The following is a 27,726-nucleotide window of genomic DNA, read 5'->3' as shown; positions in this document are numbered from 1 at the left end:
GGACGGTTCTATACAAGCAGCCGGCAAGCGCTCACGCTCAACTCCCATTTGTGCAACTGGCATGTGCGCGCAACCACCGCTCACACAAATGGAGCACGTGACAAACATGCTCGCCCACTGTTCGCGCGGTTGCAAACAGCTCACAGCCCACTAGTGGGCAGCGACCCAGAGGGTTAGGGACCTCTACCCTATACCATTTCAGACAAGTGCCTGTCCAGTCTCCTCTTAAAAGATCCAGTGTGTTCAACTGTCCTTTAACTTTTTGAACTCCCGTCCTCAGCCAGCAAAGCTGGCTGAGGAACTCTGGGAGTTGAAGTCCAAAAGTCTTAAAGGGACCAAGTTTGGACACCCCTGTCTTAAAAGATCCAGTGACGGAGCACCCACAACTTCTGGAGGCAAGCCGTTCCACTTATTAATTGTTCTCACCGTCAAGGTTACCTTGCAAGGATCCTCTCTTCTGAACATTGCAGGAGCAAAGCTGATTTCTACCTTGGTGATGATTTCCCAAAGCCTGGAAGATCCAGTTATAAGCAGAAAGCACTGTTTGGTGTAGCATAATAAATCTTTCTAGTCTGTATTTTTGAAGTGACAATACCAAAAAGCTGTAAGGCACAGTCTTTTGAGGATCAGGAGGTATACAAAATTTGACATTCTGTATAGTGAGGAGTAGGAGCTATATGATCCTATAGATAACCCCACCCACCCACCCCCATCACTGACTAGGGTAGCTAGGCTACTGTAACATTCATCCCAATATGTGCTTGCCTTGTTACCCCTAGTTGGTATCCAAAAGAAAACAGGAGGAGAAAGTTTAAGTATGTTCACTGCCTTGAGTGATTTATAAAACTAATAAAAGTAGGTTAAACAAAAAGCTAAAAAATAAGTTACTTTTAAAACATGGCATTGTCAGGGTTCCAAGTAACACCCCCAACGAAAGAAGACTCCAAGGCTAGAAGTTCCTCAAAGTTCCATTTTATTAGAGATGTCATATTGGCACATCTGGGAAAACCCGAATCTGAAAGCTTCCAGGTTTTCGCCACCCAAAAGAAAGTCCAAGTCCCTTCCCCTGCACCCACATGTCCATCACATGGTCCAATCAATGCACCATACCAACTGGAGATGCCTCCCAGTCAACCTACTCCAGGTGCAGGGCAGGATGTCCTTGACTTCCAGAGAAAGGAATGTTGTTATGGGAGATATCTCCACCACTCCATGCAATCCCCCCTCCCAGTTTCCCACAGCACTAAATGCGGCAGCCCTGAAGATCCAAAGAAAAAGATTGCCTCCAGGGCTGACATCAGATTACAATGGCCTACTGGGCAAATGTACAGGTAGCCCACAGAGGATGCTTTTTAAAAGAATTTTACCAGTAGAGGCTCATGATTTTCCTTGGAGAATAGCAGCGTCATCTTATTTCTTAAAAGAAAGTCTGAAAAGTTAGTCAGTTGAAGAGCCAGGTAAGGACTGAATCCACAGGATTTCCATAATGGCAAGATAGCTTTTAGAAATAAATGTACCACATATATTTAAAAAACATTCAAGCCAAGTGTATATGAGGAAGACACACTCCACAGGTCTAATATTCTCATAATGACAAAGCTTTGTATTGCAAAAATACAAAATGGGATTTAATTTTTAAGCACTATTATTTGGTGCCAATCGCACAGCTGCAGAAATTTCCAAGTGGTTTTCAGAGCAGGTCAAAGCCATAGTCCTACAGCCTGGTCCACACATTGTGGGTGCATTACAACCATTTAATTCAAATACCAATAAAACATGGAACTGGCTTTATTATAGAGAAGAAAAAACTCATGTCGCAGGGGCTTTACCCAATATTCCCACCAATCTGGAAAGGCCACAAAATCCAAATCGGAGATCAGACCATCTTCATAAGTGATACATAGAAAAAGCATCAAGGAAGTTGCCCCATTACATTTTATCTACAGGTGTGATTCCTAGAAGCTTCATTCCGTTGGCTAGAACAGAACGAGCAGCGTGAAAAAGGCAGAGTCTTGCCTGAAAGAAAAAAAGAAAAAAAAAGGGGGGGAGGGACAAAGAAGAAGAAATGGAAATTTTTGTCATTTGCCTCTTATGAAAGCAGCTTCTTATTCCTGCCCCCACCCTCTGCTCCATACTTTGGTAGTATAAAATATTTTAAAATAAGAACAATTAAAATGCCCATTTGTATGAATAAATTTGCAGCTTGATCATTGTGAGGATCTACTTTTTTTTATTTCCTCCAGTCTTCTCCCACTTTCGCAAAGGAGACTGACCATCAGCACAAAGCAGGTTTTGTATACACTGTTTGGTCAAGGGAAGTTTCCCACTTTACCAACGCAAGTAGTTTCTTCTGTGAGAAGAATAGAACGTTATTCTATTGTTGGAAGGAACCTCGTAGGTCATCTAGCCCAACTCCCTGCTCAAGCAGGAGATCCTTTACCTGTGAGAGCGAACCTATGGCATGTGTGCCGGAAGTGGCACGCAGCGACAATCTCTTTGGGCACTCGAGCCGTCTCCTGTTGCTCTTCTGGGTTCCGGTGCACCGGCCAGCTGGTCTTCACACACATGTGCGCACCAGATACTGGAAGATCATCTTGTCTTCCAGTTTTTGATGTGCATGCGTGCATGAAGACCAGCTGTGTCGTGTCCCACTCCTCCGCTGACGGCCGGGTCAGGGAAATCCGAATCAGGCTTGCCTCTGCAGCTCTGCCCAAAGTCCTAGCAAAGTCCGCAGAGCAGGCAGGAGACCAGTAAGTGACTTCAGCAAGATAAGTTCGACTTTTGCCTGACTCAGAGACTGCCAGAAAGTAGATCCTTTATATAGGCCATGGGGTGTGGCTCCATGACTCAGCACTCATTAAGGCCTGCCCCTCCCTTCCTTCTGTTGCCTCCGCCTCTCCAATCTTCTAATGCGAGGGTCACTCCAATCAGCTGTTGTTGGGAGTAAACCCTCCTCAGGATCACCTGCTGTGGAGGAGGGGGAGGGGTCTAGCTGCTCCGTTTGCCTGGGCATGGAGTCAGGGCTGGGGCAGGGAGATGCTCCTTCTTCTGCAGTTTGTGTGGGCATGGAGCCAGGACTGGGGCCGGGAGGCATACATTCCTCAGTGTTCGGGAGCAGGTAAGAAGGCCCCGGCTGCTCTGAGGGCGGGCAAGACACAACAGCTGGCTGGTGCGCATGCACATGCTGGAAACTGGAAGATCATCTTCCCGGCACACACATGCACGCTGGGCAGCTGCTCTTCCGGTTTCTGGTGCGTGCATGCGCACCGGCCAGCTGGTCTTCGCGTGTGCATGCATGCCAGAAACCGAAAGACCGGTGGCTGGTGCGCATCCGTGCCCCGGAAAGCAGAAGATCATCTTCCTGGCACGCGCATGTGCACCAGGTGGCTGCTCTTTCAGTTTCCGACACATGAGGTGTGCGCGCGCTCCTGTTTCAGCACTCAGTGCTGAAAAGGTTTGCCAACACTGGGGTTTATACCATTTCTGACAGATGGCTGTCTAGTCTCTTCTTGAAAGTTTCCAGTGATGAAGTTCCCACAACTTCTGAAGGCAAGCCGTTCCATTGGTTGATTGTTCTCACTGTCAGAAAGTTTCTGCTTATTTCTAGGTTGAATCTCTCCTTGATCAGTTTCCATCCATTGTTCCTTGTTTGGCCTTCAATTGCTTTGGAAAATAGGTTGACCCCTTCCTCTCTGTGACAGCTCCTCAAATATTGGAAAACTATCATTTCACCCCTGGTCCTTCTCTTCAACTGGGCATGGCTAGTCTATGCTTAGTCTGGGCATAGACTAGCCATGCCCAGTTCTTGCAACCGTTCTTCATGTTTTAGCCTCCAGGGCCCTAATCATATTTGTTGCTCTTCTCTGCACTCTTTGTAGGGTCTCAACATCTTTTTATAGTGTGGTAACCAATACTGGATGCAGTATTTAGGGGAGGTCCCATTTTCAGAAATTGGCTTGCATCAATGTACCTCTATTTCCCTAATAATCATTAACCTTATTCCTGCAAATACTTGGATATTTGTCTACTGCCTAGTGACTTCTCACATACATCATCTTGGGAGGGGTGGGGAGATCTGCATCCAATATCTTTCTTTCCTCTGTCTACTTCTGAGGTGCCAGAGACCCTCTCCAGATAAAACCTTTTAATGATGCACATTTATGTATTATTTCTGCTCATGAAGCACAAAACTGCTTTTTCAAGGTTTCCTTCTGTTTTTCATGGGAAGGGTATGAAATAGCTTTACCCCGTATCTAGCCGGTGATACACAGTCTAAAATACTCAACCTGGAATATTTTAGGTTTACTGTTCCTAGAATTCCTAGTCAGCTGTTACTCTGAATTATACTTTGCATGTATTGTCTGTTGATGAATATAAGAACGGTCTGAGTTTTGATTTGTGGCCTCTTAATATTAGGCAATATTCACAGCTCAACCTTCAAACGAACAGCATCCTAGTCCACAAGCCGAGCTACTGCAGTAATTTCATCCTCCCTTTTCCCATGTTTCCAGCTACAAAACGCTGTCATTCATTTATTCCTTTAACTCATATTTCACCCTTCAACAGCAATCTTTCCAGAAGAGTTTTTCTCCAGGTTTACTGCTTAGGGATAACAAATGACATTCAAACACTGAGAATTATTATTGTAGTGTAAGCTGGATCATGAGATGGGTGGCATATACATTCAATAGATTTAATAAATAATAAAATAAAATGAATGTTACCTGAGCGAGTTCCAGAGGGCTGCCCTTCACAGGAAGATTTCTGTGAGCTGCAGATACTAGATGACTAAAATAGAAATATCAAGCGTCAGAACACATTTTCCAAAAGACAGTAATCCTAAACCAAGCAGCCACAAACCTAGTAGTGCTGATTTCTAAGTCAGGGGTCTCCAACCTTGGCAACTTTAAGCCTGGAGGACTTCAACTCCCAGCTTTGCTGGCTGGGGAATTCTGGGAGTTGAAGTCCTCCAGGCTTAAAGTTGCCAAGGTTGGAAACCCGTGATCTAAGTGAGCTACACATGCTTAAGTTTCAGATGGAATAAGAACATCTTTTTTGGCAAAACACTGCAAGGGCTATGGAGCATATAGAACTGCCATTGTTAGCTAGAGGATGCTAATCCTTGTTTCTGACCAAGGAGAAGAGTGTTGTTTGAGGGGGGAAAAATCCACATTCATAATCTTTGTTCAAGTTCTACAATAGTCACTGACCATAACCCAGCTTGTTCTGTGTTGAACATAAGGCCTGATCCGGCCTTTGTATATTCTGCTGCAAAAGCCTTTCCTAACCTTGTAAATTCTAGCTATGTTAGGACAACTCCAAGAATTCCCAGTGGGCAAAAGCAATAAGTTTTCTGGATATTATTGTCTTAACATTCTGGAGGACACAAGGTTGGGAAATGCTGTGCTGTCTCACTTTAAGTTGAATTTACCTTATATATTGGCTGTTTTCCTATAACTTGTATAGCCAGCCCACTTAAACATCTAGTGGTTACATATGCACAACCAACTGAACAATTAGTTTATACCCTGTTCGTGACTTGTGTAGCCTGGTTGGATAGATTTTGAGTCATGTATTATGCAAAACTATAACATGGCTTAATTCACTAATGAGCTAAATGCGATACATATTTCTCTAATGGTAATGGTGTCTCAATTTAGTTTTGATCTACCAGGTGCACAGTAATTAATGTAACACTGTATTTTTTTTCTTTTCACTAATGTCAAGTTTATATCCAAGCCCAACTGCTGCGCAGTGTAACATATATGAATCTTAATTTCATCCTTTGAGATAGCTATGAAAACAAAATTATTCCATATACATACAGGAGATATAAGCAACCTTAAAAACACTGGATGGTAAGACTCTAGGGCAGGGGTGTCAAACTTGAAGTGTCAAACTCATTGAACTGTCAAACTCATTGAAGGCCACATCAGGGTTATGTTTGACCTCGGGGAGGGGGCAGGTGGGCGTGGCCAGGGTGGGCATGGCCAGCTTGACATCACTTGTGTCGGGGGGGCACCAGTGGTGGCCTGTGTGGGACTGGGGAGATCCATTGATACTCCTTCCTTCTTATTATAATCTCCCTCCTTCCTCCCTCCCTCCCTCCTTCTCTCCCTCCCTCCCTCCCTCTTCTCTTTCCTTCCCTCTTCATTCTCCTTTCTTCTTCCTTCCCCTATTTCCTTCTTTTTCCTTCCTTGCTTTCTTCCCATTTTCTTTTTCTTTGTCTTTCCTCTTTCCCTTTCTCCTTTCCTGTCCCTTCTTGGATGCTCAAATACAATAGGGGAAACATTTCTTGATGCCTCCTTGCCTTGTGATCAAATGCCACTTTCGCTAGTAGTTTGTTTTGCTAGCACTCTGCCAATGAAAAAGGAGCTCGGGAAGGCCATGCACAGCTCTCTCAAGATCCATTTTTGCTGGCAAAGGCACCGCCTGCCGATCCTTTGCTGTTTCCAGGGCAGCCCTGCAGGCCAGATCAAAGCACCCTGTGGCCCGGATCCGGCTCATGGGCCTTGAGTTTGACAACCCTGCTCTAGGGATAAAATAGCCCAATCAGACTGAGCATACTCAGTACCCATGAGATGCTGAATAGCTACTGCAAGGGATGAAAAATACAGATGCGGTGGAATAAAATACCCTTGAAAGGCTAGCTAGGATTTTGCTGCAGCGATCATTTCTATAAATATCATTAAAATCACGAAAAGTATAATTTTGCTCCCAGACTTAAAAAGTTTTCCTGTTTCTGGTAGGTTGTTCCAGGAAATGTCATGTTTAGAAATGGAATGTATCTCAACAAGAAAAACTGGTTTCTTTTTATGATCTCTTGAAAGCTTGTCATTGGATTTTGACAAAGACATTTTTTGTCCAAAGGCTTCTCATGAACTGATTTTCTACCAGTGACTCGGGCCAATAATGTACAGCATTCAGCAAAATGCTTAAGGCATTTGGAATATTTCATAGGAAAATGAAATTTGCAGAAACCCCATCCTCTGATATTATGTAAATCATTGGTCAACCGTTAATCTACAGCTTGAAAAATAAGACAGGAGTAGCAAAATTATTTAAAAGAAGGAACACTTGAAGGTTTTCAAGAACATATACTATTTTTTGATCTAACGAGGTACTGATTTTGAAATTGATGGGCATTGTTAAAATGTAAAGGTTTTTTTGAATGAATTTCATTTCATGCCAAGATAAAGACTCTGATCTGAAAGACTGATTGGCTCAGAATCATTTATGAATTTCCATAGTTGAGGATGGACTTGGATCTTAATCTCCTCATGCCTAGTCCAAGACCTCCACTCATTACCACACTGAAGCCTTCAGTTTGAAAAAATTGCATTTGATTATATCGAACCATCTGCTTTGAGACTAAATACTTTTAAAAGCAATGTATCTGTTCTGTTCAAAGCCTCCAACATTTGTTTCTTTTACCTGAGTTTAAATAGATAATTAACAATATGCTTCGGCTGATGATCTTGTGAAGATTGGTAAATAATTTCATCATATCTGAAGGGAGAAAGGAACACATTTAGGAGCTTCTGATAAACAAAAAACAAAAAACAGAAGCCACCTAGGGAACATTCACATATCAGTTCTATTCCAGCTTTACTGTCACATGAAGTCAGATTCTTGAGTACACCTGCCTCTTTGAGTGAAGGGCTGCAAATTAAACCTTCCACAGTTGGAGTAACTATTCCGGGAAGACATACTATCAAATAGCTGCTATCTATAAATAGCTGCTATCTACCAAAAATATATTTTAAAGATGTGTACATGTATAAAAAAAGAAGGCAAGAAACAAAATATGTTATTATTCGGGCCTGTGAACACTATACAGTCCAATGAATTGGGTCTACAGAAGGAGAGCTACTAGCTTTTGTTCAGTACCAGCCATACAATTAACCACCGTTTTGCTTATCTGAAAAGGTGGTTAGATTATTTCCACAAATGGCCCTGTATTTGCTGAGAATACAGTACTGGAATAACAGTCATTTTTTTCTCTTTTTTATTTTAGCTTGGTGGAAGATGAGAGACAAGAGAAAAAATGTAGTTTGAGATATCTTTCAATCTTTCAAACCTGGCCTTAAATACCGTGGTGCAGTAGCAGAATCCCATATTTATTACTAGCTAATTGGTGACTTGCATAAATGCTTTTGTCTGCTCTTTCTTCTTCAGTGGTGAAATCTAACAAGCTATTCTGTGTTCCCTCCATTTCTCCTCAAGGCCTGAAAGGCCTTAAGCAACCTTGCTTTTGTCACTGTCAAGGCCTTTTGCTATTCCTAACACTGTTCCTTCTGTAGACCCAATTCATTGGACTGTACAGTGTTCACAGGCCCAAATATAACATATTTTGTTTCTTGCCTTCCTTTTTTATATACTTAGATATCTTTAAAATATATTTTTGGTAAATATTACTCCAAAATGTCTCCTACAACTCAATAAGCACAGCTGGGCACACTTGCACTTTAATGTACATGGCAGTATGGTGCACATCATGAATAGCCTGAGGCAACATTAAAATGCCTGCTGTTCCAAACAATAATAGCAAATAAATACCACAGTCCATTTCTGCAGGCATCACAGATGAACAAGATGCCAATGGAATATAAAGCATACTTAATGCTTTCTGGCTGTTTCCTTAGACCAGGGGTCTTCAACCTTGGCGACTTTAAGCCTGGCAGACTTCAACTCTCGAATTGCTCAGCCAGCAAAGCTGGCTGGGCAATTCTGGGAGTTGAAGTCCGCCAGGCTTAAAGTCGCCAAGGTTGGAGACCCCTGCCTTAGACTGATTCTAAGGAGACTTTTAGCAAGGAAATAAAGTAAAAACACTTCAAATAGTGATATTCTATTTCCAAATTTTCTAGGCTATAGTTAGCATTCTGTTGATTCTAAACCTGTTATCTACTTGGATAGGCAGTTAATTTTCTTCAGGAATTAGAAACTTGAGAATATGCTGAAGTACCTGAGAAGATGTTGAAGTAAGGATATTGCTAGTGGATCTTGTAAACAGGCAGGGTTCACAGGAGTGTCTTGATTGACAGTACCACATATTTCTTCTAAACTAGGGAGGGGAAGAGAAAACGGTCAGTAACACTGAAGGTCAAAATACCTTTGAAAGTTCCTTATTATTTATTTCATTGATAAGCTGCCTTTCCTGTAGGAACTCAATAAGTAAGCACAGAGTCTCCATGCAGTTTATGACTACACATTACAACATCCCTATGTATTAGGATGGGTTGAGGGGGAAGGTCTCTGATCCATTAATAGTGCAACAGCAAGTACCTAGGAGTAAACTTACATTATGAAATTTAACAGGCATCAGTCTAAAATCTGAAAACCATTATTATAATAAAATAACACTTCCTCTGTACTCATCAGGAATCAAACATGCAATGCCTTATTTAAGATCACATAGAGGAAAGTAATAACTGAAGCAAAACACTTGGATCTTAAACTTGTTCCACTTCAACTGAGCCAAATCATGCGAGGATGAAATAAAATAGCACAGCACAACCTTAAAAGGACCTTAGTTGTGTTGTTGAAATGGTACATTGGTACAAGCATTTGACTGATCACAGCAGAAGAGTTACAGAGCAAATTGCAAAGTTGCGGTTTCAGAAGAAAAGGGGAAGGGAAACTACCAAATCTTCAAAACAGTTATTGGCTTCTTGATGGGCTGTATATAAACAACAGGGCAATTATAGCAGGATTATATATTATATTCTGTACACTAAAAAAAAATCTAAAATGGTTCTTTAATTCTTTTTATACGCTGTTGAGTTCTGCTTCCTGTTTAAAGTTAGGATTGTTTCCATTGCTATACTCCAGAACTAGACTCTTATTACTGAAAATTCTTTTGCAGCCTCTCTGGAAATACAGCACTCTATGGTTATATTCATAGGAATTATGGGAACTCTTCAAAGCAGATACGTGCTTTGGGAGAACAAAAGGAGAAAGTGTCATTATATGAAATGGATGGAACTCTTCAGTAAAACTTGCCTACTTGCCTGCTCCATGTATTTCATCTTATTTAAGCACACTGAAGCCGCAGCAGAAACGTTCCCAATCTCTTTTGCTTGCAGACAACTTTCATTCTGACCCAGATGAAGGCCAACTCAGAAAAAAAATGGGGCCCAAATCATCCCTCAATACCTGTGCAGCCTGGCATGTGTATATTGCAAGAAGACACCCGTATCGCCTTTGCTCTGAAGAACGTGATCCCAGTTAAACCGATAATCAGATGATAAAAGGCCTTTGAAGTCCTGAAATGACAAATTTATTCAAGAACTGAGAAGACAGCTTTCAGCCTGCCTGAAACTGATCTTGCCATTGATTGGATGACAGACCTGAATGATCAGTGCTGCGAGCCCAATCCGTTCTGCGGTCTCAGGAGGATTGTCACATTCTTTTGTGGCTGACCAGATAAAAGGAGAAAAGCCGTTATTTCACAACAGATACACAAGGCTGCTGGTAGAAGCCGGTTCTGAAACCTTTCTTTATAAAGTGGTCTATTTAGTTATAAGAGATAATAGGAACATGCTCTTTGTTATATCTTGACTATGGTTAACAAAATCAGGAAAACATATATACCTAATTTTGTAATTTATTCATTAGATTTGCATCCCACTGCAATTAAAAAAAACCCTTGGAGATTCAGCTTCCTTTTACCGTGTTTCCCTGAAAATAAGACCCTGTCTTATATTTTTTTGGATCCCAAAATAAGCGAGTGGCCTTATTTTCGGGGAGGTCTTATTATTTTGGGGCACATGGAGGAAGACAGGGCTTTTTTTGTCGTCCGACCGGATTTCCAGCTCTGTCTCCTTAACCCTAACCAGAGGAAATGGTGGGGTGCATGTGTTTATTTTTGGGGAGGGCTTATTTTTTTGGGTGGGAAGGGATTTTAGCGCATGTACTCAAAAGCGCGATTGGGCTTATTATCAGGGGATGTCTTATTTTCGGGGAAGCAAGGTACATTTTTAACATACTGTGGCGTCAGTAATGATAAATAACTTTATTTTTCAAAATGATTGCAGAAGTCTTTTAAACTGTTCATATGAAGTTTCCAATATTCTTCAACTCTCTACTGTGAATCGTTACATGTGAAAATTATTGGAGGCTTGTGCAATTAGATTCACGTTTATTGTTATCTTTTAGAGAAATAATTTAGAACGGGATTGTGTTAGAGACCTATCCAAGCAATGCCATTAAAGCTACAACTGATAGATACAGAAGAGAAAAAATAATGCAAAACTTTTCAAAATAGTAAAGTATCATCTATTAGTAAACAAATATGAACTGAAAAAACTAAATTAGTCAAAGAAGTCTTGAAAAAGGATATAATTTCACTGTGACAGAATGCCTTCAGAGTAGAATGAGAAAAAGATGCAGATGTCTTTAGTTGTAAAGGCTGAATTATTTTCCTCATTACTGAAACATATTTTATTACTAGAGTGTCTTTTAAAGATTGAAATATAGGTTACAGATAAAGAGGTCCATATAGAAGCTGAATTAATTGTGGCTTTGACTGTGCTATAGAGTGGTGAAGCACACATACTTGTAGTCTTTCTTCTAGAATCAGAATAAAATATTAATTTAACAGAGAAAATTTATTGGCTAACTTTTTGTTGAGGCACGTCTTTCTAATACCAGGGAACAAGTTTCATTTAAAACATCTTCCAAGAAAATCACTTCTCCTTGTCGAGTTTTCATGCCTTGAATCCTCCCAAAGGGCACATGTTGACACCTACAAACACAGAAGACAAAAACATCAGTCCAGCTTATGCTCAACCTCAACTTCTGATAACTGATGGGTCTAATATATATCATAGATAAAAAGTGTCATTTTCTCCGCCTTAGAAACTACGAACGTATCCCGCAATAAAAATGGCATTTTCATGAGGTTCATAAACCTCATCTCAGAAAAATACGTTACTTCCATCCTCCGCCACAGAAGCTTTATTCCACAGAAGTTGCTGACATGAGGGAAAAGGGGTGAAAGAAATGCTGTAGATGCTGTTTTGAGCTTCTAAATGAAAAGTGGAATATGAATCTAATAAATAAACTACTATTCCAAGTAAAAATTGTTCTATATTAACATATTACACATGGTTAAGAATAGTTTCTCATACTCTACTTTAATACATGTACCAATAGGAGTGGCGGTTTGCTTTACAGTTTAAGACTTTATTCCCTCCAAAAAAAGGATTAGATACCAGATATATCCACGTGTACATTACATAAGCATCCTTTCATTGCCCATGCTATAGCTATAATATGAACTATATTTTTAACAGGCAAATTTACTATCTCAATAATTCTGTAAGAAAGCTTGACATGGCAACAATGTGCCTTTATACACAAAAGACAAAGAGAACACACACACATTATTACCAACTTTATTTTTATTTTCATCTTTCAGGCTTAACCAAAATCAATTAAGAGCAACTTTGCATTTCCTTAAGCACCAATCAATCACTTTCCAATGTGGTAATTTACATTAGAAAAAATTAATTTCACCTTCTCCTATCTGCTGCTGCTTATTCAACACAAGGGTGGCTTCTCCTAAGTATAAAATGTTCTCTGAGATTCGTATCTTCAATATTGAATGAGAATCTTAATGAAGTGCTGTTGAAACATTCTACAAGCAACCAATTAACCCTCCAACTAATAGCGTTTCACAGCCTTACTCTGGCATAAAGACAGATTCCAGAGCAAATACTGAAATTTTATATAAGGAGATTTTTAAAAAAATATTTTTTATTGAGTGAATAATTTCATATGAGAGTTTAAGGATTCACAAAGGGTTTGCCCTTCTAACAAATCTTTTAGGTAGGCTGAATTAAGGAGTGCACAACACTTTTCAAGCTTTACCATGGATGGGATATGAAGGCAGGTCACTTTTGTTCCTATCTAACATCTTAACCACCGTTAAACAATTAGTTGTTTTTTTGATGTTTCCAGAATGGTCAAATTCTGTCTATCCATACTTTGTCCATCTAAAAATTTAGAACATTTGATTTGTCACATTTTCCTCTTCTAATGTTAAAAATACCATTGTTCAGTTTGTTTGTTTTTTTTAAAAAAACTAAACGTCTTGATATGTTCACATTTACCTTTCTGCCCAATTGAAACCAAGTAATTTCAGAATCTGGAACATCTGTTGAAAATGAGAGCTCTGACTTTTATCTGTCTTAAAAGAGGGGGAAAACAATTTAGTCAATTAGTGCATAACAATCAAATGCAAAAAGCATTGTCACAGTTGGTTTCCAAGGAAAAGAATAATGCCATGAAAATTGGATTTATCTCATGTGAGTTTTCTTCGGAAAATAGGAAAAGTTCTGATGTTCAAATCATAACTGGGGCAATGGAAGGCTTATCTATATTTCATATTATAACATTTTTGTATTATATTATAATATTAATATATTATAATATTAATATATTATAATAATTCATATTATAACATTCTTTGTTGTGATTGTTCTTCCTGCATCAACTCAGAAAGCTCAAACTGTCCAAGAAGTTGCTGATACAGTTATACAGAAGAATTAGCTGTCATTTGTACTTTTCTTGTCTGGTTTGGTACAGCAACAAGATAGGAAAGGTACAGACTTCAACAAATAGTTAGGACTGCAGAAAAAATAATTGCCATAAACAGAGATTACTGTACAACCCAATTAAAGGAATTAAAGGACACTTGGTTGGAAAAGACTAGTTCTGTCAAACAAGATGTTGATCTGATGTCATTGAATTGTAGGTTTCCTGAATCTACCAGCAGTGCTTATCAAGTTTAGAGAAGTTGGGATTGATCAGCATATGGCCATAGAACCCTGAGTTACAAATATTCTCCTTTGTTGGTGAACAGCATATTATGATATCATTATTTTCTTAGAAAACAGTTATCTTTTGAAATGGTTAGCTCAAGTCTAATAAAATTTCTTAAAATGCTTAGATGCTTATAAAAAGTACATTAACATCTTCATCGCCTACCAAAGCAATTTATATAAAGCATAGAATACCTACGACATATAACATAATGTCAGGCATATATTTTTCCATTCGGTCTATAGCAGCAGCAAGATCTCTGGAAATGAAACATGAAGAACAGATAAATCCTCCAAATGAAATATTCATTTATTTTATTTATTTATTTATTTAAAAAAAACTTCTATGTTAACTTTCAAAATCATAAGTAGTTTGTGATTATATCTGTCCACAAGCAATATACTATTAAATATATCAATAAGATTGAAATAATGTGCTGTTTACTGATAAACATCAATCACACAACATGCTTGCCTTGTTAAGTAAAGTGAAGTTCCATCGCTACGCATCACAGCAACCTGGTTTCCATTTTCAGAAAGACAAACTTTTCCTACTCCTTCTCTGAAAATGATGAAAAAAAGCACTGAACAATCTATTTGCAAGAAGGAATTGAAATTTTTTTCTTAATACCCACTTCCATCCAGCTAGCTAGCTAGTTAGATAATAGATAGATAGCTAGACAGACAGACAGACAGGCAGACAGATAGTGTTCTGGTATGTAAATAATTAACAATGTAAGGATATTTGAAGTTGTGGTTTAATGTTAATGGGAAATAAAAAAGGCAATTGTAAGCCCAGAAAAAAAAACTCAATGTGCTTTTTAAAAGTGCTCCCCCCCCCAAACAAAAAAGACACAGCCCCATGTATATAATACAGCCCCAATTTACCTACTGCAGCCCTTGTTCCCCTGGACAACATTAAAAACAGCCCCTGGTCGTCAAAGGTCTTCTCATTATTGCATTTCATGATCATGTACAAAAGATTCTCCCTCCTCCAAAGTGGCTGGGATAATACATTGTAATTTGTTTCCCCCAATTTCTTATTTGCTACTACATTCAAAACAGATTTTGTGATTAAAATAAAAGCTGGCTTAATGAATCAAATTTAAACTTGGGAGATTTGACATCAGCTTCTTCAGCACTTAATCAGAAATGACTTTAAATCACCATGTTTGAACTAAAAACACAACAAAAATATAGATCTTGGAGAAATAACTTTCCTTTACAAATTACAATGGCAAAGGAAGAAAAGGAAGAATGGAGATCTGAACACAAGATCTTGTTCAATTCACATATACTCTAACTGTACTCCTATGTACATGTACTCCTATTTGTGTTACAGAATTTTTGAGGCTAGATTGGATTTTAAAAAATCTCAGAATTCAGACAGCATGGCCAATGTTAGTTCTGGCTGGAAAAAAATGCTTTAGCTCCATCTAGTTAGGTTAAGATTGTCCTAAAGAACCTTTACGGTGGTACATGAAAAATACTACAGAATGTCGAAGATGGTATTGATGACTTTTCTTCTGCCTATGCTGGATGGAAGGAAAGGTACATATGAAAGTATGAGGAGCTGGCAATTCACCATTATTTACCTCAGGCCTGCAAGTCTTGTAAACGTCTCAGATTCCATTTCTCATCTTAAAGGTGTATATGTTGCCCTCCCCCCCCCAATAAAGTATCTCTGAGTGAAACTTTCCTCTGTATCCACATGTCAGTATTTACAAAGTTACGTTAGTTATTTAAATCAGCAAATATTAAAAATATAGTTCAGACAAATGGTCCAGCTTTAAAATGACATAGCTTTCCCTCAACATACAATACAGTAAGACAAAGAAACCAGCATTTCAAAAAACTGGAAATAAAGAACTCATTCATACATTTTTGTAAGAAGTCCTTTTGCATCCAACCTCTTTAGAACTTCTTTACTTTTCTCTTGATAAAATGATTCTCCAGAATATTCATTAAAGTAGATTCCGAGACGCTGGACAGTCCATCAAGAAAAGAGGAAAATAATTACAATCAGCAAGAATAATGTCAACTATGAGACCATTCTCTTCTGTCATGTAGGAATGTTACAATACTTTGCCAAATTTAATTGCCTACATTTATATTATTGTTCCATTAATTCTATATCTATCATAATGCTATTAATTCACAAAAGTTTTTTTATATTGAATTCTACCCTACAGATATCCCACTAAATTAGCAAGTTTCTATATGCAGGCTATGTGAAATAAAAAACAAAACAGAAACAAAGCACCAGAATATTATACAGTAGTGGCCAAAATTGTGGAAACCTTTTGGGGAAAGTGTATTTTTGAGGTTTAATGGTTAATAACAGTACTTTTTTTTTTTTGGAGTTTCAAGATAATCATATTCCACTGCTGGAATGGTCTAGGAATAACCCAGACTTTAACGCAATTGAAAATCTATGGAACAGACCAAAGAAGCTTGTTAGTCAGAAGCAACCCAGCAATAAAAGCCAGTTAATGGAAGCAATCATTCAATCTTGGTTTCACATACCTTGATGAACGTATCTTTTCTTTTATGTACACTGAGAGCATATGCACCAAGACAAATTCCTTGTGTGTCCAATCACACTTGGCCAATAAAAAAATTCTATTCTATTCTATTCTATTATAACAGCTGCAGAACTAAAAAACTTGGTTCACTCCATGGGAAGATGTTGTAAGGCCGTAATTCATGCTAAAGGTTACCCAACTAAGTATTAACTGATGTGATAATTTTTGTATACCTCATTTTTTCTGTGTGTTTCACTTTTCTTCTTTATACTTTAACTGCTATTCTAATAGCAAATCCTTCATAAAAGTTATTGCATTATATTTTTGATTAAATTATCTTTACATTGATATATAATTTTATGCTACTACTCAAAAAAAAGGGGTGTAGTTTTAGAAAAAATACTTTTCCCAAAAGGTTTTCACTTTTGGCCACTACTATATTACTCCAAATGACATGCACCTATCCATTTCATATATCTCTTTACATCGGTTTCATCTATCCTTGAGTATCTTAATTATAACTCATCATGAATATTTCATTAGATTTTACAATACAATTTGTTTCTACATTGTCAATTATTGCTTAATAAACTTCACTTACAAGTAATTTAACTATTTTTTCTTAGTTAATTAAAGTGCATTTTCATTTATGTTAATACATCAATGCTGCATTATTTTATTTTTATTTAAGTATGTTATGTTTCTGTTGCTGGATTTTGTTATAGGTTGTTCTAAGCTGGTCACTGATTAAAATAAAATTATCTCTCTTTCTGAATCATATAATGGCCCATGTAGTGGCCTGAATCATATTGTTTCAAGCAATTCTAAGGGTGCACATTTTTCAGAAATGCACAGATATTCAAGTGTTGTTATACCTAGAATGGGATAATTTCTAAATACTGAAAGAAAAGATTCAAGTCAGTACCTTATACACCCGAGCATATTCTTCAATGCTAACATCTCTAAAATGTTGCCACAGTGACACAGCCTCTTCTTCTTGTGCTTCCAATCTTCTAAAGAAATCTTGTGCCAGAGTTTTAATATTTTCATCCTCTTCTGAAGCTTTGTTGACCTGTACATAAACCTGTATTTTTTTTAAAAAAAAGAAAAATACAGGACAATTCAATCTGAAAGTCTTCTCCATCAACAAAAGATTACAGCCCATGGTGAAACCTTTACTTTGTATTCAAGACATTCCAGGTTCAAAATCCTGTAATTTTCACCACAATGGCAAGGATTACAGGGAGTTTGATAAGGAAAGACTGCTACCGTAATATACAAGACCTGATAACCCTCTCCAGAAAATGGTAGACTCCTAATCCATATTCCTTGGCTGCTAACCTTGCTGATTGGGACGGAAGTCTAAGAATACTTGGTTATTTACTTTAACTTTTCCCCATGCCATCTTCCTAATAAATGTCACTTCCTTAAAGAGAGAAAAAAGGACATGTTTCTACTTATCCCAGGGGTCAGCAACCCACGGCTCTGGAGCCACATATAGCTTTTTCATTCCTCTGCTGCAGTTCCTTGTCACCAGTTGGCTCCACAATTGACAGGGCTTTCGGTTAGGACAGGTAGAGAAAAAAGGATGCCACACTAGGAGGAGATTCTATGGTGGGGGAACCGGACTTCTGGTTGGCAGAGGAAAGAGGACACCGCGCTAGGAGGAGACTCTATGTGGGAGAACTGGACTTCCAGTTGGCTCCAGAATTAAACAGGGGGCTTCCGGTTAGGACCGTTGTGGCTCTGAGTGTTTAAGGTTGCCGACCCCTGACTTAGACCATTGAGCAAAACCAAACAGTTATAGAAACATAAGAAGCTACCATATAGAAGGCCAGCTCATTTGTTTGGTCACTGTTCTCTGCCCTGATTGCTAGCAGTTCTCTAGGGTCTAAGAGGTCTGTCTGTGATACCTTCTCATTCTATTTAGTTTAATAAGCCAGAAAGTGAACTGGAAAGTCTACTTGCAACACAGTTTTCACCATTTTTAAGGAATTCATTTTGTTCCAGAAGTCTGGCAATAAAAACAGGAAAACAACATAAAAATATTAAAAAAGAAAGAATTGCGGGGTTGATAATTCACTTTATGATTTTAATAGAGTGCAACTATATTAACATACCTCAAAAAGATGCTGCAAAGGATTAGATTTTAGTTTTTCTTCAGAACCAAACCACTGGAAGCCAGCTCCCAACAGCCCTGAAAACAGTAATTATTTCACATGTAACAAAAGAATTTTTTAATAAAATCAGTGAATAATTTGTCCTTCTTCTATGTTCAATAATAAAAATGTGGGATAGTAAAATTGTTCACATTTATAAAGTAAGTCTCAAGATTACACTAACCAAAAACACATTCGTGCATGCTATAAATTTCGAGCCCCATAAAATAAACCATTGGCTATAAGGATATTGATCAAGTGACATGAGAGGTCTATAAAAGGACATAAATTGTGTACTTAGATACTGAAACAGGATTTGTACTGGGTGATGCAAGGAAACAGAAAATTTGTCCTGCATGGCACTAACCTACTCATACCTAAAGATTGACTTTTACATGATTAAAAGTGTGTGATAGTGTGGCAATACAGTATCACACAGTGTGGGGAAAACGCATAATGAATGCAGGAATGAAGAAGCAAAAAGAGGTTATACTGGAGGAAACTAAGTTGCTAAGAAATGGAGTATTCCCAAAATTAAGTGGTAGTTTTCTACACAAAGAGGATCCAATTCAGCTTATCCCTAGATGTTTATTGTTTACTTACTGATTTCGAAGCCATCTCAATCAGAAAGTGATTCTAGCTGGCTTACAGAATAGGATTTCTTTTAAAAACTCACAACCCAAACCCTTAGGAAGAATAAACAAATATACATCCCACCAACCACCATATTTGGATCATCTCATTAGATGCATGAAAACATGGCCATTCCTGGAGACATTTGGAGATCCTTGAAGAACTCACTGAAATTACTAGTAGCATATCAGGGCCTTCTTGTTGTTATGCTATTGATTTTTAAAAGTATATTTTAAATTTATGTTTATTGTTTCAAAAATGGTAGATATATATATCTGAAGGTACAAAGAAATAAACAAAATATCCTGGACTATGGAGATTCTCACCAGGTCATGGTTGTCCCAGAGGTGCTTTTCCAGGAGGCAACTGGACTTCCTTGTTTTTTTGTTGAAGACGTTTTGCTTCTCACCCAAGAATCTCACCATCCAGTCAGAGCTGAAGAAGCTTCTTGGATGAGAAGCAAAACGTCTTCAACAAAAAAACAAGGAAGTCCAGATGCCTCCTGAAAAAGCACCTTTGGGACAAAATATCCTGCAGTTGCAGATGCTCCCCGATGCTGAAGAGTCCTGACATCCTCAAATTAACAATGAAAGTCTGCACTGTAAAAATGACCATATACAGATGTTTATGAATCTGGCTTACACGGTCTTGAATCCCATTTGTCATGCAAGGATTCACAATGCAAATGTTCCCATTCGATGTGTAGAAAATGAAGGGGATTAGGGAGAGGGAGCTGTGTTGTATCAGAGCCTGGGACAATTCTGCCGTGAATAGCGGAACTCCCTTTGTGTCAATAATGTGAAAGGCAGCCAACACAATCTAATGTTGGGATGTCATTGTTTGGATACTGATCAGATCACCCGCAGATCAAACTAGGGATATTGAATCTATCTTAGTTTTGAGCAATATTAAATTTTTTGCTTTGCATTCTTGCTTTGTTTCATTAACAAACAGTAATTTCTACTACTTTGCGGGGGAGTTAAAGGAGAATAATTTACTGTATAAATCACAGTTTATTTTCATATTCTGAATGTTAAAAAGAATTTCTACTGTAACTTATTTATATAATTTCTTAGCGCTCTCTCCACCTCCCTATATTATTTCCCTCTTTTTCGTTATCTTTTTAAATTTAATTTTATTGTGAATTCTTGGATTAAACAGCAATTTATTCTTTCACAGAGATTTCCTGGGTTAATTGCTTGTGCTCCGTAAGAAGACACACTGGGTGTTAAGTGTGGTGATAAAAGCTAAAATACAATTGTTAAACTCAGACATTATTATCTGATCTCAGCCTGTGAGGAAATGGTGCACAGACTGTAAGTATGGAATTAATAAAAGCTAGGTTAAAATCTATTCAAAATAATAACTGTAATAAAATAGAAACTTTGTGCTGACAGTTTGCTTGCCCAGCAGATTTCAAAAGGACACAACAGAAACAATAACAGAAACTAATTGTAGTAATATATCAGGGAAGCACTGCTATTTGAAAAAAATATGAAATTTTGATGTTTTGAGCCATGATCATATAAACTCAAAGGACACCGGAACAAACAGTGAGAGTTTCTTGCGTGGGAGTAAAAGATTATTTTCTTCAACTGAAATAATATACTTTTCCATAGAACATTAGGACCTGTCCAAATCTCACTACAAATGTGAAATACAATTCCAGAACAGCTCTGCAAGCATAGGAAAGCCTTGCACCTGGTTCCCCCTCTGCTACACTCAAAAGAACATGGCCATTCTGGAATTTGTTACTGAGAAATTTAAAAAGTTTCTTGCATTCACATTCTTATTGTTTTTTTGGTATAATCAAATATGTGTAGATACAGATTGGATGGTTCAACACCTAAGTCTTGTTTTATGGATTTATAGAATTAAGTTCAGTGATTTAACTTTAAGGTATAGAACAATTATCTTAAAGAGCAAAGGAATTTACAAATTGTACAAGTTAGTATTCTCAGTTTAAAAAAATAACCTAATCTCTTTTGGCCAGCTTTGGGTTCTCATATTCATTTTCCACAATAGAATTGAAAGCTTTTCATTTAAAAAAAAGCTCATCATGACAAGGTTGAAAATAACCAGCCATAGATTATGTTACACTAACCATAAGATCGATTTTTAAAAAAAAAAATATTTACCAAATTGCATGCCCCAATCTCCAAGATAATTTATTCTTATTACTTGATGTCCAATCGCTTCGTTGATATTTGCTATGAAATTTCCTGAAAATAAATCACAGTTGTCATTTGTCCCAGCTGTATTCTTATTCCCAAATGCTCTTTTTATGTAATCTGATCTCCCTTTTTTATCACTATATAGGTATTCTTCAGTTAAAAACAGTCAATGACTGTTTGAAGATACAATTAGTATTGGTACCAAACAAGTGGTGGTTACTATTGGTCCTCAAAGTTCCGGTCATCCCAGCACCCCTCTGGTCATGTGATCATGATGTGGCAAATGGCTCACACTTACAACCATAACAGCACCCGGCAGTCACAGGATTGTCATTTGTGACCTTCCCTGCCAGGTTCCCATTACTTAACTTTAATAAGAAGAACTATGAATCTATATTAAGTAATAAATGTAAGGGGACGCAAATCAGAGGAAGCAAATTTCCAGGCTTGAAAATAAATGATTACACCTGTAGGCTATTGTTTTTTTATAGCTCTTATTTAATATATATTATCTAGAAAGGTCACAAGCTGATTCTGAGTCTTTCTTTTGAACTTTTAAATTATCTAAAGTTCTTGTTTTTGTTAATTGCAAAGTCGTGTCCGACCCATCGCGACCCCATGGACACCGTTCCTCCAGGCCTTTCTATCCTCTACCATCCTCTGGAGTCCATTTAAGTCCATTTTGCATCTAAAGTTCTTAGATACAAAATAATTCCGTTTTGCAGTTTCAACATTTGAGTTAAAACTAGATGGTTATTTTTTCCTTATTCCCAAAGTCATTTTTTAAAAGACTTTGTTTGCTTCTATCTCAATCTGGTCCTCCTTTGAGAAACTTTCAAAATGCACGCAAGCAATACCCATTTAGCAATGTCTTCAAAGCCACTCAAAGCTTATCATGTAGCCTAAGACTAAATATCAAGTAACTAAGATTAAACATCAGCACCTACTGTTCACAGGCTAGTTACAAATACTGTCACTTAGACTACATCATCATATTCAGGTTTCCTCATTTATAGGCTGCAATTTAGTTATATTTAGATCTTACCTATTAATGTAGAACGCAGGTGACCAACGTGAAATTTCTTTGCAATGTTGGGTGAACTGCAAGAAATGTGAACATTCATCATTTAGGTTCCATTCCTCACCTTCCAAAAAAGGAATAGAGATGTCAAACCAGACTTTACCTCAATACTGGTTATTTATTTATACCCCCCCCCTTTATTATTTTTACAAATAACTCAAGGTGGTGAACATATCCAACACAGCTTCCTCCTATTTCCTCCACAACCCAGGGAGGTAAATTGGGCTGAGGGAAAGAAACTGGCCCATGGTCACCCAGCCGGCTTTCATGGCTAAGGCGGGACAAAGATATTCTCCATTTAGCTCACACTGTGAAGCGTGTAAAGGAAAACACGAATGTCATACTAATCAATGCAAACAATATAGTATGGCAGAGTAAACGGAACCATGGGCATTTCCATTACTAATAAACTAAATACTTATGAACAAAGTCAATACTGAAGGACATCCTTCAGAAATATATACTGCATGCTAAACAGTCTTTCAAAAAACCCACAACCCACCCACTATGTATCTGTATTCACGTTCTTTCCTATATTTTATTGCAATATGAAATAATAAAATTGTGCCGTAACTGAAATGGAAGCCTGCATATTCCAAGGGAAACTGAACCCAAGTATATCATATATTCAGATGTAAAAAGATTGCAATACTCCCTAAACCAAACTGCATGTTTTACTAGAAAGAAATGAACCAAAACCAATCTTAGGCCAATGAATCAATACTGATTTTCAGACAGGTTACTTACATAATCAATCTGTAAACCTGCATGGTATTTTAGTCATGCTCCAAAATAAACAAGCCCATATACTCACCTAAAATCAATCAGAACCTTTCTTTTTGGCAAGCCTGAGAAAACTTCGCTCTTTATTCCATATTCAGCGCCATCTTCAAATACCTGCTGCAACACTGTCTTAGGAAGCAAAATATACATAGGAGGTGTGTATTACTTACAATGGGAGTAATGAATTAAGAGATCATTTTAAGACCAAGGTAATGCCTTTCATGGATATTTGCAAGATCATGAATTTCTAATTCCGCAAAAAACCTTCAAAGATTTCACATCCTAAGCAGACATCTGCAAATGCTTTTCAAGTGCACAGATAGCAAGCAGCCAACATTAATTCATCGTTTTGAGTTTTTATTACTTTTTTGAACTGAAAACACTCATTTTTCAATCTGCCCATGCGCTATTCATAAAACATGGTATTCATATCCAGATAATTATATTTTTAAATAAGTTAGCAATATTATGATTAATAATATTGTCAATAATTACTTGTTGATATAAATAATATTAATACATGCAAAAATGATTCTTTTTTTAAAAAAAACCCTGCTTTTAGATGATTGCTACTCCTTTTTATCCGATGCATTTATTTATAAACTGTACTTTATTATTTTATATTTTTTAAACTTACATCATTGGGAAAAACATTTAAGTTAAAACTATGGAATAGGAACTACCATATTTTTCGGAGTATAAGATGCACTTTTCCCCCCTAAAAGAGAGGGAGTCCCTAAGAGACTCAAAAATTAGGGTGCGTCTTATACACTGAATGTAACCCCATCCACCCACCGGCCTCCTGACCCTTTGGCCTCTGCTTCCCAGCAATTTGTCTCCTTGCAGCAAACAGCCTGTTTCAGTTTCAGCACAGCCTGATTAGCACAAGCAGCGGATTGTCGGTTTTATCGGCCTCTGATGATCAGCTGTTTCAGGCTACAGAGATTGCTATAACCTATTGCCGCCTCCACGCACCCTGTTTTTGGTCTCCACATTTTGTTTTCAGCCTCTGCACGCCCCATTTTTTGCCCGTTCAGAATGGGCGGAAAATGGGGCGCGCAGAGGCCGAAATTGGGGCACATGGAGGTCAAATTTAGCATGTTTTTCTATTATGCAGTTCATAAGAACATTAGCTCTTACCTTTGCTAATAAGTCTCGATTTATTGTGAAATCTACTGTTCCTTTACCTGGGCTGATTTGGTTCACGACTGCATCACATTTTAGCTAAAATAAAAGTAAAACATACAGACAAGGAGAGCATGTCACAAATAAGTAGAATTATCTTGTACACTGTGTTATGTAACTTCACACTTTCAAGCAGCCTCTGCAAGGACGGCAAGGAGGTAGAGCAGCATTGCAATGGGCGGCCTGCTATTTTTCTATGTGCATTTTCATACATAGCAAGCACATTCCAAAGGGGCAGAGCTTGCACGCTAAAATGCTACTGACATTTTAGACAAATACCACTGACATCTGACAAAAGTGGAAGAACTTGTACACAACGTTGTTTTCAAGAATTATAGCAACTGTAGCTGGGTCATCCATGCAAACAGTATTTAACTGTATTCCAAGCAAAATTTGAAAGACCATAGATTGCAATTGTTGAAAGGCAAGAATGGCTTTTTTTCTTTCGACTAGCAAAAACAGTAGGGCAAAGAATTGACCCTCCAAAGCCTTCATAATCTGTAGGATACCATTTTTCATAATATTTATGCAGTACAAAACATTTGATAAGCACTTTTTATTGAGGCTTCCAATCAATGCTTATTACTACAAACCTTGTTTACCAGCTCTTCTGCCTGAAAATTAATATCGGAAGTTGTGTAATTTGTAGAATTTGCATCTAACACAGGACTCATAGAAAACTGGAAATCAGCAGTTTGCCTTTGAAAAAAAGGGGGGAAATGTAAAAGTTCAGACTTTTTTTGTGACAGAGGGATCAGGATTCCTAAGCTTTAGAGTTAACATAGCTGAAAATATCTAGAGTAACTTCATCCCCAAAAGTTTCTGAAGCAGCAAATAATTTATGAAACTAATATGCCCAGTTAACAATATACAAGCTAGACCTTGTAGTTCCTATTCTTCAAACGCTAAAAGTCATAAAATAGCACTTAGAGATCTGTCTGCCCAATGATACTTTATGGAAATGTTAGGAACTTCTAGTATCTCAGATGTTGCTGAACTACAACTTACAGTAGTCCTGTCAACAATGCAAGGGATACTGGGAATTACAGTTCACTAATACGGTATCTGAAGGTCGCTGGCTCCTACTCCTGTCTTAGGTGATGCTAGAAATAATGCAAATTAGAAACAGAGACTGAATGAGTTAAAACGCTATGCCAGGACTTTAACCCTAGTTTTATTTGCTGTTTTGTACATATGACAAAAGAATCTCAAGAAATTAAATTCTAAAATATAAATATCCTACCTATTTTTTGATACTGGAACAGCAGAGATTGATTTTATCAGGTTTTCTGGCGGGATCTTCAAAACACGTGAAAGCTATTTGAAATAAAATTGCCAAATTTAGTGTGGAAGAATAAACAGGCAACAATATCCTTTCCATCATTTTATCTTCTATTTCATTACATTAAAATTTCTTACATATAAACACATATAGATGATACATTCTTACAGTGCACAGATGGAGAGTCATCTTTCTTTCTTATTTCCATAAGAACTGACCAATAGAAGAATGAATGCGATGCATCAGGGGTCCCCAACCCCCAGCCACTATTGGGCCATGGCCTATTTGGAATTGGGCTGTGGAAGCAGCGGGTGAACACACACGCAGCTCCATTCACACAAGCAGCAGATGGGTGGGAGGGCACAAAACTTTATTTGTGCGAGCTGTGTACATGCCTCCTGCTTGCGCAAATGGAGCTGTGCACGCATGCATGAGCACACCACTCGCACACAACCATTCCCTCTCCCCTCCGCCCTCCTGGTTCACGAAACTGGAAAGGTTGGGGACCACTGTCTTAGATTATCCTTGGTGGAACTGGAGTTATTTTTTTCTATTGAAGATCAGCATTCTGATAAAAATGTACAGCTTCACCATACATTTCCTTTCTGGAACTGGAATGATCTTTTCCACTGAAGATCAGCATTTAGATAAAGAACTACAGTTTTGAATCTAGAAGGTACAGGGGCTTCAAATCCAAGCAAGCGAATAGATAAGTCCAGCTGCTGTAAGACAAGTGATGGTAGCAGTGCCATACTTGAATATGGACAACTACCCAACTTGAAGCAGATCTTCACAAGCAACAACAGAGCAATGATTCCAATATGGGATACAAGCCCTGTTGCAACCACACTAGATGCCTATTTTACCCCTATACCAACATCACCATCAGAGACCCCAGCAAGTACCTACAGAGAATTAGATTGTCTTGATGTGTTCATCTTCCAGTGCACAAGTATCAATAGACACAAATTTGATATCAATACTTAAACCAAGGGCAAAGCTATATTGGAGCATTTCAATCTCCCAGGACATTACAAGGCAGATCTCAAATGATTTTTTTGGAAAAGCAGGTCTTAGTAGCATAGCTTGTTAAATGCGGAAAGGTTTCAGGGTATTTAAAAAGGAATCAGAAAACACATTAAAAATTAATAAACGTGTAATCTCGCTCATAAGTAATTTACATCTGCATAATCAACCTGTCTTCCCCTTTTCTCCCAATCAGCCTTCCCAGCTTAGCATCAGATGAAGTGAGCTCCAGCTCATAACTCGTAGTTTTTAAAAATAAAACTTGTTCATTGGAAAAGGGGCTGCCAAATCCCGGATTTTTTCCCCCTGCGAAAGGAATACATTAAGAAGTTTTTGAAAAATATTTTCAAAAATATGTTTGAAAAATAGGTATTCCAGCATCTGACATGCCAAAAGACAATGCATTATTTTACTGAAGTCCACATATATTATATCCACAGCATTTCCACTAATCTAATCGCTTTATTAAAGAAAATAATAAAGTTTGTCTGTCATAATCCATGGAACAGTTTGCCTTCTGGAGTTGTGGATGCTCCATCGCTGGAGGTCTTCAAGAAAAGACTGGACAGTCATTTATCCATTAATAAATAATTAACGAATAAGAATAAGCTCTCCTTATGAATTAAATGAATTAATGAATTAAAGAATAAGCTCTCCTGTCTTGGACAAGGGATTGGACCAGAACAAGGGTCTCCCACCGTGGCAACTTTAAGCCTGGCGGACTTCAACTCCCAGAATTCCTCAGCCAGCAAAGCCGACTAGGGAATTCTGGGAGTTGAAGTCCGCCAGGTTTAAAGTTGCCATGGTTGGAGACCCCTGGACTAAAAGACCTCCGAGATCCTTCCAGCTCTATGATTTTATAATAAGGGACAAGCAATACCTGAGCAGCAATGCACTTCCGGAAACAACACCTCGGCATAGTTCTTGTTAGAGTGGCGCTCTCCACTTTCCCACTCCTCCGTCATGGAACAGCCCACTTAAGGGAGGAGCACTCCAGCCTGACTTCCTTTTCTGGTAGCGGGGGCGGGTGCAGAAGTCGCCTCAGAAAGAGA

General features: G+C 38.0%; 1 protein-coding gene across 4 annotated transcripts; it reads right to left on the bottom strand.

The window, feature by feature from the left end:
* Positions 1–790: 790 nt before the first annotated feature.
* Positions 791–27,695, bottom strand: RARS2 (arginyl-tRNA synthetase 2, mitochondrial). Of its 4 annotated transcripts, none has more exons than XM_058175368.1 (20): positions 27,555–27,695; positions 25,610–25,683; positions 24,960–25,065; positions 24,322–24,405; positions 23,213–23,310; positions 22,363–22,418; positions 21,282–21,365; positions 18,472–18,548; positions 17,277–17,435; positions 15,707–15,810; positions 14,302–14,388; positions 14,022–14,086; positions 13,116–13,188; positions 11,622–11,746; positions 10,350–10,417; positions 10,156–10,265; positions 8,966–9,064; positions 7,435–7,509; positions 4,725–4,788; positions 791–2,016 (listed from the first exon to the last, which is right to left on the bottom strand). In XM_058175368.1, exons 1-20 carry the CDS (start codon positions 27,591–27,593, stop codon positions 1,930–1,932), a joined length of 1,734 nt encoding a protein of 577 aa, XP_058031351.1. In that variant the 5' UTR covers positions 27,594–27,695; the 3' UTR covers positions 791–1,929. The 4 variants fall into 4 exon arrangements, with proteins under 4 accessions (XP_058031351.1, XP_058031357.1, XP_058031366.1 ...); XM_058175361.1 differs by having other exon boundaries at positions 794–2,016; positions 13,116–13,192; positions 14,026–14,086; XM_058175374.1 differs by lacking the exons at positions 25,610–25,683; positions 27,555–27,695 and having other exon boundaries at positions 792–2,016; positions 13,116–13,192; positions 14,026–14,086; ... (1 more) ...; positions 23,213–23,306; positions 24,960–25,014.
* Positions 27,696–27,726: the final 31 nt, after the last annotated feature.

Source organism: Ahaetulla prasina, chromosome 1, assembly GCF_028640845.1.
Source record: "Ahaetulla prasina isolate Xishuangbanna chromosome 1, ASM2864084v1, whole genome shotgun sequence".
NCBI lineage: Eukaryota > Metazoa > Chordata > Lepidosauria > Squamata > Colubridae > Ahaetulla > Ahaetulla prasina.
Note: the sequence above shows the minus strand (reverse complement) of the source record. Positions and strands in the feature narration are given on the sequence as shown.

Bases quoted from the DNA above. Each gene is read 5' to 3' on its own strand.
- RARS2 (XM_058175368.1), bottom strand. From the start codon at position 27,593: ATGCCGAGGTGTTGTTTCCGGAAGTGCATTGCTGCTCAG. The intron at 24,406-24,959 runs GTTTGTAGTAAT...CTTTTATTTTAG, and splicing joins CAGAAGAGCTGGTAAACAAG to CTAAAATGTGATGCAGTCGT. The intron at 17,436-18,471 runs GTATGTTAATAT...AAAAAAATACAG, and splicing joins CTTTGCAGCATCTTTTTGAG to GTTTATGTACAGGTCAACAA.